Below are 21,000 nucleotides of genomic sequence, written 5' to 3'. Positions count from 1 at the left end.
ATCACAGAGGGCCAGGGCCGACAGATGCTTCGCTAGTCAGTTTGGAAAACAATTACGAAGCGCCAAACCGTTTTAAAAGATGGTAAGTAATCACTTCGTATTTAATCTGAGTCGCCTGTGAATAGTTAAGAATTAAAATTATTCACGATTTCCCCCTCCATTTTTATTAGGGTTACTGCTTTGTGAAACTGGAAGAGAAAGCTCAGGATGTGTTCTTCCCAGAAAAAGCTGATATCAAAACAAGGTATACATGTTCTTTGGGTTGATGGCATTAGCTTAGGAGAAACCAGTATCCTGAGGGCTTTCAAGTCAGTTTCCATGTGCGGTAGCCAAATGTAAAAATATTTGTAACAAGGAATGCAGATTTAACCCACGAGGTGCGTAACCATTTTTGACAAGGAAGACAACTTCTTCCCTGGCCGACAAGAGCAGGCAGCGGTGGGGGGGGGGGGGATTAGGGTGTTGCAGGGCGGGCCTGGGGTCCGGATTTTCCGCTTGGAAAATCTGGCAACCCTAGGCTAGACCCTCATTTTGGTGATGGGATTCTCTGAACGGATTTGTTCCTGGATACGGTGCCTGTATGCGTATAAGTTTCCATTTAACAGAGAGATGTTACAAGGAATGGTTCTGGAGCTTTGGAGGTGATCCACACGGCCCCCACTGTCTTATCCACGTCCGCCTGGTGGTCTTGGGGCTTCGTACACAGCATCCAACTCCACTATCGAGTGATAAGGACGTGCTAAATATAGCAGACTATTAAAACAAGAACAAGAGATATCGGAGGCTCTTACTTCTAGCTAGACAGATTCTTCGAGGGTGAACCACATCATTACAATCCCTCAGAAGGAGAACATTTCACATTTCCCCCCCAAAAGCTTTAATCTGTGGGTATCCTGAGGCAGCGGGAGTTTAACTCGCAGCTTTTTAAGTAATATCTCGGGGTGAGTTACATTTAAGAAAAAAAAGCTTGAGTACCCGAATGTAAACCAAGTCTTAGGCTATAAGTGGTCTATATACACATAAATTCAGATAGTCTAGTTATTTCCCTATCTCTAGAGGGATTATAAGGGGGAAAGCGGATGGGATTTTATATACCGCCTTTCTGTGGTTACAATCAAGTCAGTTATACACAGGCACCTGAGGCAGTGACTCATCCAAGATAAGAACCTAAGAATAGCTATACTGGGACAGACCAGTGGTCCACAGGAGCCAAACGAGGTCACAAGTACCTGGCAAAACCCCAAATAGTAGCAACGTTCCGTACAGAACCCCAAAGAATAGCAAGATGCCCAAAAAAGTAACAAGATTCTGGAACCCCAAAGAGTAGCAACGTTCCATGCTACCGACCTCAGGGCAGTCAGTGGCAGACTATGAACTTTTCCTCCAGGAACTTGTCCAAACCTTTCTTAAAACCAGCTACGCTATTCGCTCTTACCACAACCTCTAGCAATGCGTTCCAGAGCTGAACTATTCTCGGAGTGAAAAAAAAACAGTTCCTCCTACTGATTATAAAAGTATTTCCCTGTGACTTCATCGAGTGTCCCCTAGTCTTTGTCATTTTTGACGGAGTGAAAAATCGATCCACTTGTACCCATCCTACTCCACACAGGATTTTGTAGACTTCAATCCTATCTCCCTCAGCCGTCTCTTTTCCAAGCTGAAGAGCCCTAACTCTTTCCTCATGCGAGAGGAGCTCCATCCCCTTCACCATCTTGGTCGTTCTTCTTTGAACCTTTTCGAATTCTAGCATATCTTTTTGAGATATGGTGACCAGAACTGAATGTAATACTCGAGGTGAGCTCGCACCATGGAGCGATACAGAGGCATTATAACATTCCTTAGTCTTATACAAGAAGCTACAGCAAGATTTCAACTGGCCACCCCTGGATGTCAAGACCAATGCTCTAACCCAGTGTCCCGCAAACATGCCATAGCATGCAAAACTCTGCGCCCCGGCCGGAAGGTGTCCAGAAGTGCATGGACGTCGAGATGATAACGTCACACGCATGCATGAAGTCATTGAAATGGCATCCGCGCATGCACGGAAGCCCTCCGGCCTCAACCCTGAACCCGTCACTTTGCCGATGGGGTTCCTGGGGGAGGGGAGAGGAGGAGAGATGCCGGCAAAGAGGAGAGTCGCCGGCACCTCGGGGCATACGGTTTGCGATACACTGCTCTAACCACTAGGGTACTCCTCCAGCCTGGATGGAAGCTGGATCAAGTTCACAAGAAGTGTCCGAAGGGGAGCAGGATTCGAACCTGAATTTTCTGGTTACCAGATCTGAAGATCAAAAACCACCAGATTATTAGGCCACGTTGCAGCCAGGTGTGTGACACCAGACGTGTGTGTCCAAATCTAAAGGCCAAAGCTGTGGCGCAGGGGTTCAAATCCCTGGCTGCTCCTTGTGACCCTGGGCAAGTCACTTAATCCCCACGTACACTAGATGGAGTTTGAGCCCGGGAAATATGATAAAGTACCTAGGATATAAGTGGTTTATAATTAATAAAATAAACCTCACCCCAGACCACGCGAGTGAGATGCAGGGCACCTTTGCAAAGATTACTTAATCGTAAAAGTTCCAGAATGCACACGAGAAGTGAAAGTGGAAAGAGCGAAAACTTGCTCCCAGCTCTTGAAGTTTTGCCAACGTTCCTAATGGAAAAATTGCCAAAAATGCTGCTGCCCGATTTTGTCAGTTTATTCCTGCCACTTTTCATTTCCACATGGATCAAATGAGAGGAGCTTTCTGACAATCCCCCATCGACACGGAAGAGACCAGGCCACGGTAACCCAGGCCAATGATTATTTTTATTTTTTTTCTTACGGATTTGGCTCCGGTTCCAAAACCGCTCAGCTGCTTCCTGCCCAGATCGCACAAGGGTGGGGAGCCTGCAGACACCTCCCTCCCTGCTTCCCAGCTCAGGTTTGTTTAGCAAGTTGGGGCTCTACTTTTCGTCATCAAAAATATCACCTGGTGTCGCACCCTGCGTCCCCAGGGCAACGGCTTTGGGCATCGTCTACTCCCACCGGGCCTCGTGGACTGCAAGAATATGTCACATCAGAAGAGGTCAAATGATTATTTCGTTAATAACTTGCTCTCTGGACTCCCCCACGATTTCTCAGATCTGCCTGGTCTATTGGCTTCTCATGTGGTTAATGGCCCCCCCTCCACACACTGTGCAAACTGACCCTCTTGCTCTGATTCAAGCGGGCCCGAGGTGGGGGGGAGCTGGTGCTATAGAGAGGCAAGACCATTATTCACTTTGAACTATTCTGAGGTTAAGACTTCTGTCCTGGTCACAGCAAGCCATATGGAAATTCTGGGGCCACTGACAAGCCAATCTTTGTATGGGCTGCCAAGAGACTGCCCCCCCCCCCCCCCCCCCCAGCATAATCGTCAGCAAAATAAAAATGCCTCTACAGCCATGAAAGTTGGGGCTGTCTTGTAAGCTGTAGGTGATGGGCAATGTATAGGCTAACGCCAAACCGCATTCATTTCATGGTCCCCTTGACAAACACTTACACAACTAAATTCCTGGGACTCTGTAGCTACAATACATTATTCAGCAGATTTTCAAAGACTAGTATGGGCCGCCTTAGCCACTGGACCAGGTGAGGCAGATCCCCAGCCTCTGAATTCATCGCTAGTGCTTCAGCTGGTCCAAAGCTCTCTCTCCCCTCCTCTCTCGGTCCAACATTTCTCTCTTTTGCTCTCCAGCCCCTTGCCCAACATTGCTCGTTCCCTCTTCCTTCCCCCTCTAAGCGGTACCTTGCTTGCTGCTTGTGGACAGCCCTGGGTCTTCCCTTGGCCGTGTTCTTCTCAGGCGGAGGGAAGACGAAAGGGAGCAAGAGAAGAGGGAGCAATGCCAGACTAGGGGCTGGAGAGAAAAGAGGAGAAATGTTGGACCAAGTAGAGGGGAGGGGGGAGGTGAAAGCTTAAGCTTTGGGGATAAGGGGACACCGTCATTGAAGTTGGTTCAGGGCAACATAAGCCTTTGGGCTGGCCCTGGGTGTCTAAATCACGATGCCTCAATAACATGGTTTGGAAAGGTGCTACTGAAATGCTTAAGCATGCAGAAATTTCAAGGAGGCATGTTCTGGGCACGATTTGGGCAATCCTTCAAAGCATGTATAGATGCTGTATTTTAGAAGGGTAAGGGGTGTATAATCTGGAAACATTTCCCTGGAGGCACTTACACAATCGTCAGCTAGCATGGAAACAAACAATGAAGGCCGATAAAGACCATATCGCCTATCCATGCCATCTACTACCCCCTCCTCTCCCTTAAAGATCCAACGTACTTATCCCAAGCTTTCCTGAATTCTTCAGATGGAGTCTTCATCTCCACCGAGAGGCCATTCCACAAATTCACCACCCTTTCTGCTATCGGTCTGTCTTGGGACCTCTTCTTTTCTCCATCTACACTTGGAGCTCTAAACTTCTCCCACGGCTTCCGGTACCATCTCTATGCTGACGACTCGCAAATCTACCTCTCTACGCCCGAAATTTCTACAGCAATCCAGGCCCGAGTTTTGGCCTGCCTGTCTGACATTGCTCCATGGATGTCTTGCTGCCATCTAAAGTTCAACACGGCCAAGATGGAACTCTTGAGATTCCCTCCTAAACCTACCTCTCCTCTCCCTACGTTCTCTTTTTCGGTGGAGAAAGCTCGCAACCAGTCATCTTTGACTCGTCTCTGTGCATATCCAAGCTGCCAAAACTTGTCGCTTCTTTCTTTACAACCTCACCATAATCCACAGTTTCTTTTCTGAGCACGCTGCCAAGACTATTATATCCACGTCCTCGTCACCTTTCACCTGGATTGCTGCAACCTGCTTCTCATGGATCTCCCACTAACCTATCTCTCCCCCCTTCAGAATTCTGCTGCGCGCCTTGGTTATGACTGGTTTCTATATAATTGCGCAATAATACTGTTAATCTAAAAGGCATTATGGTTTTTTCGGCCTACCAGTCACCTCTTAAGACATTGAGTGGACCAGCATCCCATCTCTAACAGTGGTCCGTCTAGGTCACATGGAAGCGCCTGGAGGTCCTAAAGAACAGATCTAGCCTTTGAGCCTTTTGGCACTCAAGCATGAACACTGTCTGGCTGGATTTTTGTACGTATTGTAAAAAAGATTTTTTGAAAAAAACTTATCGAAAGTTCAAAGAGGACCATCCACTCTGCAAAGAGCCACGTTTTCTCCTGGCAACTTGTCAAGTCGCTCTTTCCGATTCTTGCAGTTGTCTGGGCCTTGCTGCTATTTCTGGTTATACTGTAAATTTAATTATAGTGCAAACAATGGAAGTGGTTACTGTGTGCACTATAAATAAATATTCCTTTGTCAATAACGGTTGCATGGGTTACTGAATATACACCTCTGCCAGTTCTCTCCTCCAGACTGACGCAAGAGCATTTACTTCCCAGCCTTCTGAATTATATGGCATTGGTGCTTTAAGGGCTTTGGGACGGGAGCCCGACCTGCTTCCTCTCCCCCACCTAAATACAAGCAAGGAACATGCAGTTTCCTGCAGATTGGAATATCTAAATAAGGGAATTTAATTCCTTACCACGGAGTTATAATACTGACGAGTATAAAGTTCACTGGCAATTTGCACGATTATCACTTTCAACAACTTGTCCCTGGTGAAGCACTTAACTTGTGAAACGGTAGAGCCGCCGTCGGACTTCCAATGGAGCTTTGGATTTCTAAAGGACTCTTCATCGGTTACAATCGTTTTGGCTCACGATCCGTTCAACGTCTGTTTGACCTCGAGATGGACATTTGCGCTTGAGGACTTCCAAAGGACTTTAGTAAGGTGCGAGCCATTTGGATTTCAATAAGTGCTCATTTTTCTTCATGTTATGGATATGTGCAATGGATTTTTAATCTTTGAGAAAACATACTCAAAATAAGGATGAAATAAATGATAAGTAATATACACTGTATCGGTCTCTCTTTGCAGCCATTTTGACACACACATTCGGCGGTTGATATTCAAAGCGAATTAAACAGCCACGAGAGGCTCCTGGCCCTTTAAATTGCTTGGTGGGGGCTGGCCAGGTGTCATCAGCGACACTTTACCGGAGAGTTCTGCTGGTTAGGCTGAAACCAGCTATTTTGTAGGACGTTCAGGGGTGGAGTCAACCAGAGGCCCAGGCGCTATCTTCATGGGGGCGCTGGCAACTCTCCTCCCCCCCCACACTTACCTCCTTAAATGTTTGCTGGTGCGAGCTGCATCTTCCAGTTGTGGCTCGCGCCGGCCTTGGTTCCCCCACATCACTTCCTGGTTGCGGGACCAGGACGTGACATCAGAAGGGAGCTGAGACCGTTGCAAGCAGCAAGTGCAAGATGCTACCCGGGGGAGCGCTCAAACGGCAAGAAGAGTGGCCGGGGATTGGGGGGGGGGCACGGTGCCACCGCTCCAGTCGCTAAACTCCCTCGCTACGCCACTGCAGTCAGCACTTATATGGTTAACCGGATCGCCGCCCACTGAATATTGACACCTCTGTCTCTTTTAAGTTTCCTCTCCCTCTCGCTGCAGTTGGCAGAAAGGACACTGGGACAGAGCGACCTTTGCTCGGAGCCAGCTTGGCACCTGCTCCCGTTATTCTAAACGTACACCATCTGAATTTTGTTTTTCCGCAGCGTTATGGGGCAAGGATTTAGAATAATTGCTTTTGCTTACCGACACTTGTGGGGAATTTAGGAGACATCTAAAAACGTCTGTTTTCAAAGTATTTGGGCAGCTAATTCGTAAAAATGTTATTATGCACTATTTTGATCATTTTAGTGGCATTTAACGTCTTTTATTGGGGTTTGTTTGTTTTTAACTACTGAAAACCGCAGTATATAAATTGATGATGATTATTATCATGAAATGTGTTTTCAGCCTACATCTGAAACCAGCTTCAAAGACACCGGCCCGCAGCTTCAGCCTACCCGCACCAATGGACGCAGCCAAGAGCCAAAATGAGGCGGGAGACAGTTAGCGAGAAGGGACCGACGCAAAGCGATGGCTGGATACGTCAGACCGGAAGGGATTTCGGATTGAGCTCGGGCCTTTCTCAGTTGTACTTCAAGGCGGAGTTACATTCAGGTCCTGAAGGGTTCCGAGTTTGCCCTCGAGGGGACGGGGACTGGATGGCTTGCCCAAGATCACAATGAACATCAGTGGGGTTTGACCCTCGGCTCCCCAGATTCATAGCCCCTCTGCACACCGGATGCCCACGATACTTGAATTCCGCAAACTGACCATCTCTGGCAGTAGCGTAGTAAAAGGGGTGTGTGTGGACTGCCCAGGCGCTGTCTCGATGGGGGGGGCACCGGCACCTCTCCACCCCACCCCCATGACACGTTTGCGTCCTCCCTTCCCTACCCCTTAAATGTTCACCAGTGTGTGTAACTTTTCCAGCCTGCTGTTTGCACCAGCCTGGCTCCCCTCTGAAATCACTTCCGGGTCACAGGGTCAGGAAGTAACGTCAGAGGGAAAGCCAATGCTGGCATGAGCAGGCCAGAAAAGCTGTTCGCGCTGGCAAAAATTTAAAGAGTTTTATGGGAGAGAATGGAGGGGGCGGGGAGCGCTAATGCTCCGGGTGCCTCCTACCCTCGCTACGCCACTAATCTCTGGCACAATGCAAGCACGAGCAAAAGTTATTCATAAAGCAGATGTGAAAGGGGGAACATACCACAAAGCGCCAATGTTTCTTCAGCAACCTGCCAGGGCTTTGGATGTCGAAGCTGACCTGTCCCCTCTGCATAGCACGCAAGGTCGGCGTAAAAATGCACAGAAAATGTTTCCGTTTGGAAAATCTGGCAGCCCTAGGCCCAACGGAAGGGGCTTTTGAAAAGCAGAGGTGTCGCGCGCCCACACAAGCCCATCTTTACCAAGACTTTGAAATCAAATAGCTGCATTTGAATTCTCCAATTACATAATCACCAATTCACTGGGGAGCTTCTCTCGATAGCCTGAACTGTTACAAGGTGGATAATTTTGATATGTAGAAGGATGATGCTAGCAAGGTATAGGGAGGATCGCCTGTGGTTTACTCCCATGGTGACAGAGGTGTGTTTGGGGGGCCACAAATCCAGAACGAGCAGGGGTGGGCTGCCGGTGAATTTCATGGGAATTATACACTGAGTTTTGGTTATTTTTAAATGCTGTATTTTCCAAATGTTTTCAGAACAGCCACTACAACACTTGGTCTCCATCATGTTAAGTTACGTTTTTACTTTTATTACAGAAGGTCTTTTGGCGCTCTGGGCATTTCTGGTTCTGACATCGCGTAACATTGTGGCCCGCTAAGAACGATACCGACATTCATACGAACCTCTGTGTATAAAGCTGCCCTTCCCTGCACTAGATTAGATTTACCAGACGTCGGGATTTCCCACGACATGTTTTGAAAAGCTGCTATCAAATCTTTATTGGGCAGGAGGGCATCCGCGCCTGCATATCCGGGGCAATCCAGACGTCTGGTAACCCTAGGCTTAAGTAGGAATCGAACCCAGGCCACTGCACTGAAAACCATTAGGCCCTACTCCTCCACAAGGAGCCATTTTGAGTGATCCCTGGGCTTGGGGAAAGGTCAGAGGTCACATGATATGGCCTATAAAGTTCCCTAATTCCATGTGATTCTCGTAGCGGAGAAGGGCCTCTTTCATAAATTATCTTAGAAAACCAAACGGAAGGCGCTAGAGACAGTTCCTTAATTTTTTAAAAAAAAAATTAGTGGCAGCTCCCCAGATCATGGCCCTAGGAGATGACCAGGATCTGGAAAGAGGCTACACAGCGCCGCGCACTCTGCTTCCAGCCCCAAAAGCCAGCTCCCGACACACTACCACTGACCTGTCTGTTCCGCTCGTCCGTGATCCGCTGGATCTGAATTTTTTTCCTACCCATGGTCGCTATAAATCCTCACCGGTGATGCAGGGACGATATATATTCCAAAGGCGGCAGGGAGCGATTGGTTTTAACGTTTTAGGTCGTTGTTTAAAATCTTTCCATTAAATAATTGTTCAATAAGAAACCAAAAAAAAAAAAAAAAAAAAGAAAAAAAAAGCCAGGTCCTTTTTTTTTCCTCAGTTCATGCTAATCCTCCACGTCTTCCTAATTCCCAGTGTCTCGAGACCTAGAGGAAATACAAACAGATTAGGTTTCAGCAAAAGATACGGCAATTTTAAGAAACAGACTTCTCCACACCCCACCTGGTTTCACAACCGATAGGCCCACATTGTTTTACAGAAACATTTCTCTGTTTTTTTTCTTTACAGCATTATTTTCGGTGACCCGTCAAATGTGTGTAGGACAATTGCACGCAAAAGGGGTGACCACCCCAACAGGATACTATTTTTGTAACCCTCTTTTTTGAGGGGGGGGGAACTCCTCCCCCACACACACCACACACACTACACACAAAAGATTCACTTCCGATCTAGTGTTAGGGTTAGGTTTACATCATGATTATGGGAACCCTTTTAGTGGATGTCTGGAAGACCCTGATTTGCTCAGACTCCTCAGGCCCCGTCCCTTGGGAGGGGCTGAGGCACCTCAAGCCCCTCCCAATGGATAGGGCCTGAGGAATCTGAGCAAATCAGGGCCTTCCAGATATCCTTGACGGGGCCCATTTGTCGGAGTACCTTATTTTCGGCCTTTTTAAAGCGCTGTGATTACAGAGCATATCGGCAACAGTAGATCTTTGTTGCTATTCTATCATTCCCCCATCACCACCACCAATTTCTCAACTTTAGGGTTACCAGATTTTACTTTAGTAAAATCCAGACCCTTAGACCCACCCCCCTATATAATTACTGCTCACAATACAGTCAAAAAACATTTAAATTCAAAACAAACTCAAGAGAACTTCATATCAAAGCTTAAGAGGTCTGTTCCACCCTCATAAGAGTCAAGGGAAAAACCAAGTATGGTGTGGGATCTCCCCAAAAAACCACCCCAATGATTCTCAGCCCCTAAAAATCTGGACCATCCAAGACTGCCTGATCACCCCCAAGTCAACACCATATTCAGTCTCCAATCCATAGCGCCCTAATATTGAGCAAACTCCTTTACTGTGATTAGGAAGTATTAACTTATGTTGAGTTTAGCACCCCAACTCCCCAATTGTTTTTAAAGATTGGCTTGGGCTCCAATCGCCTTCCTCCTCAGTATTTCAATTCTGCCACCGCTTTGCAGACGGTGACTGCATGACAAAGAAGCAGGCCCAAAAGACCTGAAACGCTATTTTGAGTCCCTCAGGTTCCCGACAAAGGAGGGCCATGCAGGAGTTCTACTGAAAATCTTGGGCCTAAGTCATTCAGAAGGGCTGCCAAGCGAGTCAACAACCCAGCTGTTGACCTCGGTGGGACTCTGCAGAAAGAGCTTCTTACTGTGGGGCCCCTACATGCCGGCAAGAATATAATGTTCTACGTCAAGAACAATCCATGGGATGATGTAACCTTCTTGAGATGGCTTGAGACAGGCAAAGATAATCCTCGGTGGTGGGGAAGCAAAGAGAGGTTTAGAAACTTATTTTAGTTTATATTGTGTGTGTTTTTTTATTCATTAGTTTTAATGCTTGTATTAGGTACTTAGAATTTTATTATGGATGAGGTTATTATTATATTGTATGCGGAGTACCTAGTGTGCAAACCACTATGAACTGCTGGGTAGGCAGTATATAAAAATAAATTATTATTATTATTGGTGGACTAACTTATGATTGTGCTTTAACGCTATAATCTCTTCGTATTTCCTATATACATATAAATCATCCTTTATTAGAAACTGGAACATCTTATACAATACAACAATAGCTGCATTATACATAACAACCTCAAAAGTTGACCATGTCAATGAGTACAATATGTGCCTATTTGTTGAAAATTTATAAATAAATAAATGAAAAGAGGGCAGAGGAGATGGGCCTATATGAGGGATCTCAAAGTCCCTCCTTGAGGGCCGCAATCCAGTCGGGATTTCAGGATTTCCCCAATGAATATGCATTGAAAGCAGTGCATGCACATAGATCTCATGCATATTCATTGGGGAAATCCTGAAAACCCGACTGGATTGCGGCCCACAAGGAGGGACTTTGACACCCCTGCTTTAGAATCAAAACTATCAAGACAGGAAAGGGCCCGGGTCTGAGAGAAAAGGACATTTCTCAAGTAAATGAAAACTTTGCTCTATGTTTTGTTGATTTAAAGCAGGGGTCTCCAAAGTCCCTCCTTGAGGGCCGAATCCAGTGGGGTTTTCAGGATTTCCCCAATGACTATGCATTGAAAGCAGTGCATGCACATAGATCTCATGCATATTCATTGGGGAAATCCTGAAAACCCGACTGGATTGCGGCCCTCAAGAAGGGACTTTGAGACCCCTGGCCTATATGAATGTTCCGGCATATTCTCTGCTGTGCGTCTGGAGTTAAGCTAAGGGCCCCCCAAAAAGCCCAACCAAATTTCAGTTTTGATTTCTGCACCAAAGCCAACCTGAAACATTTTTGGCTGAAACTGAACCCCCTCCCTTCTGATCGCTGTCCTCCCTGTGCTCCCCCCCCCCCCCCCATCACCACCCAAAGGCTCTGGGCCTACGTTTAAACCTCCTGGTGTCTAATGTGTCTTCAGGGGAAAGAAAGACCAGCACCCTAACCGAGACTAGCCCTAACAGCGCCCGTTCTTGTTCAGCAAGACTTCTGTGGGAGGTCGCAGCAGCCATATTGGACCTGGAAGCAATCTCCTGACACACCTCCTTATGCTATTTCCAATCTCAAAATATCTACCGGGACCTCCTGCAGCTGTCTGACAAGGCTGTCGCAGGAAGTCCTACAGAACTGGCAGGGGCAAGAACTGGGGATAATTCTTGCCCCAGAGGTTTAAAAGCAGGTCTTCGGGTGGAGCGAGCAGCACCAGCAAGAGTGATCGCAGAGGGGAGGCGGAGTTCGGTTGCAGCTCAAACCAACCTGCAAAGATGCTGGTTCGGTTTATGGACTGTAGCCCCCAGTAAAATCCAGTGCATCAGGCCTACACTGGATCACTGTGTGTCTGAATAAAATGGCTGATTCTGTTGTAAAAAAAAAAAAAAAAAAGGAACGCTTGGATTTTTCATGGCTGATGCTACGACCAGCAGACACCAAAATCAAGCTGACTCCAGGAGTCGGAGGCAGCCACGTCCCTGACCTCGATGGGACAATTCAACCGGGCCTTTTGTCGTCGCTCGGCCTTCCCAAACTTTCCAATAAAAACAACTGAAAGAAAGAAAGGCCACGGGCTAGCACTTCATTTGGTGCATCTCAAAGTCAGGATGTGTGTTGCAGACATGACCAGCACATTCTTTGCACAGCTAACGTCCCCCAACCTTACAAGTGTTGCTCCGCAGACCTTGAGAATCACTGCTCCAAATAACGTTATAATCTGAAGCAGAGGAATGCCAGACCCTCAGTGGACGTTGATTCCGTTTCTCTCAATCTGACATATGCATTTTAAACCGTACACAGCAAGGCTTACGTTAGCGAAAAAAAGAGCTGCTCCTTTTTCGTCTCTTTTCATGAAACTTGGAGGTCACCTCGTCCCTGACCTCCTGTGGTGGTCAAATATTAATAAAAATTTTTCCTTTAAAACCCACAGAGTCACGATGGAAGTATTCCCATTAGAATCCAACCTTCCTGTTGTGACCGAATCACGGGCCTTAACACAAAATAAATGAGCCACTGAGAACACAGTGAAATGTGATATTTTTCGCACCTCTAATGCCAGAAATGTGTTAATGTTAGGATGTTGTAAATTATTTCACTCATCGCTTGCTCGCCTGCTGCTTTTTGGGTTGAATAACTACAGGCGGGATCCAAGTGCAAGCCTAACTCATTCTGAGACTTAGACTCCATGATGAAATTGCTGCCACTGAAGCCGATGGAGAGTATAAGAACGTAAGACGAGCCTTACTGGGTCAGACCAATGGTCCATGAAGCCCAGTAGCCAATCCAGGTCACTAATACCTGGCCAAAACCCAAGGTGTAGCAATATTCCATGCTACTAATACAGGGTAAGCAGTGGACCATGTCTTTCTCAATAATAGACTATGGACTTTTTCTCCAGGAACTTGTCCAAACCTTTCTTAAAACATGGGGAAAAGCTATTTAAGAGGGCGACACATCTAAAGTCTAAGAGGAGAATGGGGTAGAGAAGAGATATTTAAGAGGGTGATGCTATGATGTGTGAAAGTTCATGGAGGAAAAGTCTATAGTCTGCTATCAAGACAGGCATGGGGGAACGCCACTGCTTGCCCTGGATCGGTAGCCTGGAATGTTGCTTTGGGGTTTTTGTCAGGTACTTGGGGCCTGGATTGGCCACCGTGAAGACGGGCTACTGGGTTATTGGTCTGACCCAGTCAGGCTATTCTTATATTCTGTGGAGAGGAAGGTAAAGAAGATGTCATTCTCAAAGTACACAGCCCTGAGAGGGCACAATTTTACAGTCCTTAACATTTCTTTGGTTTGTTTTAAAGCCCTGCATTTCCCCCTGAATTTGTTTTCTCACTGGGAGGGGGGGGGGATGGAGGACTGAGAGAAAGAGAGGCTGGTGATGACAGACATTCACCCAAGTACAGGTTGCCCCAGAGTAACGGACGCCTGTGACGATGGCACCCTGGCAAACCGAAAAGGCTATAAAAATAAAAAAATATATATATATATATATTCACTAACCCAAAGGAACACACACAGAAACGCAGGAAGTGACAAGCACAAATTAGCCCTTCAGCATGCCACCAGAAGGCCGAGTCTCCCTGTTCCCCACGGAGCCGGCTACACACCCTCCCCACCCTGAAAATCAAGCTCATTACACAAAGCACACTGCGTGGCACCCAGCACACAGAGCTGTAATAATTATTTCTAATTGGTGCAACAACAAATTTAGCACAAGGCTAGTCAGAAGCGCTCCCCCCACCCTGCCCCGCTTTGCTCTTTTCCTTGCAATTTAGATAGGGCAAACATCACCACACGCTACCTGACCTAAGTGTGCCATACACTCACACAAATATTTAGGAAAGTAATTTGGGGTGGGGGGAGAATACAGCTAGCCACGGTGAAGGGGAAACTGCAGCGGAGGTTCAGTTCCCGTCAGCCTCTCCCCCGGAAAAAGACTGGAGAGAGAGACCACTGGGCAGCATCTCATAAGAAACCAGGATACCAATCCACACAGTCTTTCTTTTTTTTCATCATGTGAGTTTTAACTGGAATCTTTATATTTTATTCTCTTTTTAAATAAAGAGCATAGTCTCTCATCTTTGAAAACTAAATACTATTTATTAGCTCACCAGAAAGACAGCTAGGGCTGACACCTTACTCCAGTCCTGGTTTTTGCCACAATGCATGCTGGGAGTTGTAGTTCTGACTTCCCCAATACCCTGCAAGCACTGGAATAAACACGGTTCTGTCAGACGTCCAAGAAAACCTGGACACGTCCTCTTTTTAGAGGACTGTACAGGTGCCCGAAGGAACATCCAAAACCAGGTAGTTTGTCCAGGGTTTGGAAGTCCCTGAGCTCGGGGCCACATGTGGAGGACATTCGCGCATGCACATTCGTCGAAGCGATGACATCATACACAGGACTGGTGGCGGAATAGGGCGGGGCCAGAGGAAAAATCTGGTAACCCTACCTAAACATATCACCTGAGAACATAGAAGGTGACCCCACAATAAATCTTTTTGGAGCCCAGCCTCACTGGTATATTGCGGACACAGACATTAGCACAGCCCTGGGGAGGAAAGAAGCAAGGACAATCGGAAACCAAGGAACAGCTACTCCAAAACCTCCAGCACGACTGCGAGACCTTCTACCGATCCAACGGTTTTTAATCCAGTCCTCAGACACACCCAGCAGCTGAGGTTTTAGGATATCCATAATGAATATGCATTAGAAAGATTTGAATACAAAACAGGCAGTGGATATCCAGAAAAGGTTACTGGCTGAGTGCATCTTGCGTAGAAATGGGAAGGCTAGGAAAAATTTGGAGAAAAATAGTTTTCTCCTGACCACCCTGCCCCCCCCCCCCACTCCCACTTTCTAGGCCAGAAGTAAAACACGGCATTGAAAAACTCAAGGGGGGGGGATGTCCCTGTCCTCAGGTGTTTTTAAAGGCCCTCACATCTCTAACCCTAAGGACCAAGTTGAAACCCACGGTGTTGAGCAAGTATAAGCGAAGGTGATGACAATGGTGTGAATGGGTGATCTAGTCCATGAGGGTCATAAGATGAGAAGAGCAGACATCAACGATCCCCCTTCTCCCATGATCTTTTCCGATAAACCCCATCAGAGCCTAGAATGAATCCAAGGATCTCTCCGAAATGGATAACCAAGATGCGGGGGGAGTGCGACTTTAGTTAAATATGTCATCTCCCACCCACCCCCCACTCCTCCCCCCCCATCTCCTTCCTCCTCCAGTGCAGCAGAACACAAAATGAGAAGGGATGTGCTGCAAACACAAGATACCAACGATGAAGTAGTTGCCAAGGCAACAACTCCCATGCAGCAGCCGCGCCGCTTGGAGAACAAGGGACTTTTTGTGTCATATGAAGCCATTGCGGTGGCAGCATGCGCCAGGACAGAAGCACAAAACTGATGCAAACTGGACTCAAAGGTGTCTTTCTCTCAATGGGTCACTTCCCAGACATGTGCACACATGTGCAACCTCTGTCTAGAAGGTTGCGCTATCGATATCCGCCAATACTGAGATGAATCTGAGGGTCAGATCTCCAGTCTGGGTCCAGAGGTACAGCACGCGGCCCTGGGTAGAGGGAAGAGACGTTCTCGTCACGATTCACTCATAGCAGAGGGAAAGCAAAAGTGAGATCAATCGAGCAAAGGAATTTGCTGGTGGAAGACCCAAGGCAATGCATCTAGAACAACATACTGTAAACAGGATTTGAACAAATCCCTGGAAAGAAAAAGGTCCAAAGACCATTATTAGCCAGGTAGACTTGGGAATAGCCACCGCTTATCCATGGAGCAAACTAGAAGGAAAAGATCTACTCATCTGGGATCTACCAGGTACCAACTAGTGACCCAAACTGGCCACTGTTGGGAGTCAGGATGCTGGACTCAGCGGATCTTTGGTCTGGTTCATGACGAAACACATCCTACATAGGCAGATGAACGAGGTTTCAAATACTCTGTTATCCCTGGTATTGAGAGAGAATTTCAGAAGAGGAGGCGTCTAGCAAAGCTTGAAGAATGATCCAGACCCTACATGGTCATGTACTTAGGCTACAGAAACTCAAGGGAGTGGTACCATTTGGGGGGGAGAAGAAATTATGTGCTTGAAAGAAGAGAATGACTGGGGGGAGGGGTTGCGATCATTTCTGATAATCTTAAGGTGGCTAAATAAGGAGAAATGGCGATGGTCAAAGGATGCTTGGGTGCACAGGGAGAGGAATGGCCAACAGGGAAAAAAAAAAGGGAGGTGATAATGCTTCTGCATGACTCTGGTGAGACCTCATTTAGAGTACTGCGTACAATACTGGAGAACGCACCCTCAAAAAGATATAAACAGGATGAAGTCGGTCCAGGTCTTCATCATAAAACATACAGAGACAAGACTCGTAGACCTCTCTACCTTGAAAGAAAGATTGAGACATTTAAATATCTCCACAGCATAAATACATAGGAGGCAGGCCTCTTCCAACTGAAAGAAAGCTCTGGAATGAGAGGGCATACGACGTAGTTGAAGAGAGAGAGACTCAAAATACCTCTTTACGGAAAGAGTGGTGGATGTGGGACACAACCTCCCAGTGGAGGAGGTAGAGAGACAAGGGCTGTATCTGAATTTAAGAAAGCATGGATAGGCCCGTGGGATCTCCTGGGGGAGAGAAAGAGATAGTGGATGATGGGGATGGGCCGTATGGTCTTTATCTGCTGACATTTTATGGTTTATTTAGTTCTATTCCCCCTTTTACAATACCACATACACAATAAGCATTAGAAATCGCCATAAGACACAAATGTATAAATGTCATCAACATATCCTACAGTTTCCCCAATGGAATTGCTCAACACCCATGCTTCATTTCGCAAACGAGATGTCTCTTCAAGAACCTCTTAAAAACAATCGCATCTTTTTGCTTTCTAATATACGCTGGAATGGCATTCTACACGTCTGGACCAGCCCAAAAAAAAGCTCCCATTCTTCTGACTTTCAACCTTGCCTGCTTGAGCGGAGCGTAAACGACATACTCAGAATATCTCTTAGCCATTCCATGAAGGCAAAGGTAAGTTAGGAACAGCGGTTTATATCGTATTTTGAAATCAATCCTTGACCAGTAAAGTTTCACGTAAAATTCAGACACACGGTCAGATTTCCCAATACCAAACAAAACGCGAATAATCGAGTTGTGTAACTTGTAGTGCGTGAATCGCACTCTTGGGAACATGTCAAGAACATTTGGCTTGAGTCCGTTTCAAGTCTTACTCTAACGGTCTAAATTAGAGGAAGGCTTGAAATGGACTCGAGAATTTGCACAGTTGAGACTATCGAGACTGGTTCATCAACAGTAACGCGGAAGACAAAGGCACGCGCCAACAATTGAGCGCAAGACGGAGGCGTGTGCCAAAGAAAAACTGTTTATAGGGGCTGCGATGGGGGTTTTGTTGGGGAGCCCCCCCCCACTTTACTTAATACAGATCGCGGCGGCGTTGTGGGGGATTGGGGGGTTGTAACCCCCCACATTTTAGTGAAAACGTAACTTTTTCCCTAAAAACAGGGAAAAAGTTAAGTTTTCACTAAAATGTGGGGGGTTACAACCCCCCAAACCCCCCACAACGCCCCCACAACGCGGCGCAATCTGTATAAAGTAAAGTGGGGGGGTTCCCCCACACACCCCTTGTCGTAGCCCCTAAAACAGTCTTTTTCTTCGGCGCGCGCCTCCGCGCTGTGCTCAGTTGTCTGCTCGCGCCTTTGTCCCAGCACGCTTTTGACCTGACACCATCGAGACCTCGTGCCGGGTGCTGTCACTCAGACCAGACAGATACAGCACGGCTCTTATCATTGGTTGGGGGTAAGTGGGAGGGTAATCATGTTTCCGTGGGGGCAGGAAGTTCTCCTCTGTCTTTGTCGGAGGTTAGCAAGCAGACGCACCTCCGCAAATTTTCTTTCCCCCCCCCCCTGCCCCATGTCTTCTGGAGCTGTGCAAGAGGAAATGGTTTTGGGAGGCCTCCAAGGCTGGCATGGACTTTCAGCACATATTTAAAGAGACAGCATCCGATCATCAGGGCACAAGTGATTTGCAGAAAAGACAGCTTCAAGTGCTTTAGCAAACTGGGTGCGTAAAAAACTTTTTTTTTTTTTTTTTGGTGCTACAGAGCGCACTGCAAAACAAACAAAGGAAAAACGTCACGAGCACAAATCCTGCTCCCTGGCCGGGTGTTAATTAAACGCAATAAGCTTTAAATGCATGCCTCGCTGGCATCTGCAGCACCGTTAAGGTATATATCCCTCCACTTGGCTGTGCAGCCTTAAAAGTGGTTTCTTCCCTCCCTGCACCTGTTGTGGCCCACATCTGCTGAATCAGAATCTCGCTTGACGAGCCATGCCATGTGGGACTGGAGGCCGGACTGCTCTGCTCGCATGGCGCAACTTCAAAACATTAGAAATAAAAGTATTTGTCACCAGGACTGCATGAGTTGCTGATGTATCCACCACCCCCACCCCAGGAGCCTGGGTAGGAATAATGGCGAGGGGGGGGGGAGACAGCAAATTTCAACAGAAACTGGTTCATTTCCACCAGAGCCCTCGTTCCATGCGACTTTATGCACAAACCTCAAGCTATTTAAACTAAAAAGTAGATCATACCCCTGTTCCCAGCACTGCTTCTGCTGAAGAATGGGGGGTGGGGTGGGGGGAATCGGCAAGAGCTCATTGCAATGGGCAAAAAGAGAATTACAGCCCATACTAGAGGGAGGCAACGTTACAGAGCGGATAGCGTAGCTGGTTTTAAGAAAGGTTTGGACAAGTTCCTGGAGGAAAAGTCCATAGTCTGCTAATGAGAAAGACATAGGGGAAGCCACTGCTTGCCCTGGATCAGTAGCATGGAATATTGCTACAATTTAGGGTTCCAGAATCTTGCTATTCTTTGAGATTCTGCCTGGAATCTTGATACTCTTTGGGGTTCCGGAATCTTTTGTTACTCTTTGGGATTCTGGAATGTTGCTACTCTTTGGATTTTGGCCAGGTACTAGGGACCTGGATGGGCTATGGTCTGACCCAGTAAGGCTAGTCTTATGTTCTTACAGTTCTCAGATTGGTACAACAGTTTTCATTTGTTCCATGTTTCATTATGAACTAGTTCAAATAGCAAAAGTCTCCCACCTGAACAGATAAAGAAACTTGAGAGTCAGAGGTGCCAACTGGCTCCAGATTTCCTAGCTGGTCTAGTCCTGTCTTTGGTTTTCCCCCTTTGCATGCTGGGAGCTCTAGTTCTGGTGTCTACATTGCATTCCCTATGAAAAGTCCATCCATGCAGCAGGATAAAACCAAGACTGGACTAGCAGCCTCCCCTCCCTTGAAAGGCCAAAGCTAGCTGGCCACCCTATTTGGTGTATTTAAGCTCTTAGCAAAAGCTGGAACAGAAGGAGCTTCATCTACGAGGGACTTCCAACATGGTGGTGACCAAGTGGAAATCTGGAGCAGATGCTACCATCACCAAACCCATCTTGCTAAAGAAGTGGATGAGACTTACCCCACTAGTGAATTGCTAGAGGTGCTATTAGCTGACTATCTGGCCTCAACGGACACCACCCATCCACCACCATCTGACATCAACCTGGGGTGTTTCTTGAACCCAGCTACCAGGGGCCTGTGGTTTAGCTAAAGTCATACACTCTGACAAATCTATGTATTGCTTTATGCATAAAAATCAAATTCAGTTTAAGCAGAATATTCTGGAGAGGGTGGAGGGAAATACGATTCAACGCCTACTCTAGGAACAGCTGAAACACAAGAAGACAGCTGGTCTTCAGCTGATAGGAAAAAAACATTAACCTCTGTAACCCGTCTTTGACCACACACAAGTGGCCTTTAGGATGTGTCAGAGGGGTGGGTGCCAGGGCACACCAGAGAGACAGGTTTCTGCTCGGGATGACTCTCAAACCAAAGTCAAAAATTTTCCACAGAACACGCTGTCCTTCGGCCCAGTCCCTCGCTGGTGAGATACGGTTCTAGCTGCCATTAGTAATCTTTTCCCTGCTGGGAAAATGGCTCTCCCTACTCAAAAGGGAGGCTTCTCCTAGGGCCTGTGTTATCAGCTCGCTTCTTGACCAGGGAGCACTTCAGAAATCAACGGTGGCAGACAGGCCGGAACCTGATTCACCCTGGAAATCATCTCCCAGGTTCATGGAGTGACCATCAGGCTTTTACATAAATATAAATGCGCACGAGTCGAGTCTCTTTCATTTGAAAGGAAGCTCTGCAAGGAGAGGGCATAGGATGAAGTGAAGAGGTGACGGGCTCCGGAGTAATCTGAGGAAATACTTTCTTACAGAAAGGGTGGTAGATGCGTGGAACAGCCTCCCGGAAGAGGTGGTGGAAAACAGGGACTGTGGCTGAATTCAAGAGGGCCTGGGATAGGCACGTGGGATCTCTCGGAGAGAGAAAGAGATAATGGTTACTGCGGATGGGCAGACTAGAAGGGCACTCGGTTCCTTTCCACAGAGACATGGCTCCTCTCTCTGGGACCCCAAAAATACCATTTCCTTCCAGCAATCAGGAAACTTCCAACAAGCAGGTCTACTCCCCCTAGGCAACAGGGCAGAGAGGAGGAGGAAGAACATAAGAATTGCCCGGCAATCTGCTCACGCGGCGGCCCTTAGGAGAAGGAGGTGGCGGCAGTGTGGGGGGAAGCTGTGGCCCCATTTCCTGCCCATTTCCCCAAGGTTGTTTTGACCGACAGCCTTGTCCTGTCTTATACTTACTCACTATGTCAAGATTTTTTTTTTTTGGGGGGGGGGGGGGA

General features: G+C 47.1%; 1 protein-coding gene and 1 long non-coding RNA gene across 4 annotated transcripts in view; one reads left to right on the top strand and one right to left on the bottom strand.

Moving 5' to 3' along the window:
* MEF2D (myocyte enhancer factor 2D) overlaps nt 1–9,034 on the bottom strand; it is a 59,122-nt gene extending 50,088 nt beyond the window's left edge. For all 3 annotated transcript variants that reach the window (XM_033924246.1, XM_033924248.1, XM_033924247.1), the window contains exon 1: nt 8,853–9,034. In XM_033924246.1, coding sequence (XP_033780137.1) covers nt 8,853–8,906 — 54 coding nt within the window. In that variant the 5' untranslated portion in view covers nt 8,907–9,034. The remainder of the gene's footprint in view (nt 1–8,852) is intronic.
* LOC117350180 lies at nt 170–9,055 on the top strand. The gene is made up of 2 exons (XR_004537256.1): nt 170–244; nt 6,897–9,055. It is a non-coding gene; the product is annotated as an uncharacterized LOC117350180 (long non-coding RNA).
* The last annotated feature ends 11,945 nt before the right edge of the window (nt 9,056–21,000 follow it).

The sequence above is a fragment of the Geotrypetes seraphini genome, chromosome 16 (genome assembly GCF_902459505.1).
Source record: "Geotrypetes seraphini chromosome 16, aGeoSer1.1, whole genome shotgun sequence".
NCBI classification, from domain to species: Eukaryota; Metazoa; Chordata; class Amphibia; order Gymnophiona; family Dermophiidae; genus Geotrypetes; species Geotrypetes seraphini.
Note: the sequence above shows the minus strand (reverse complement) of the source record. Positions and strands in the feature narration are given on the sequence as shown.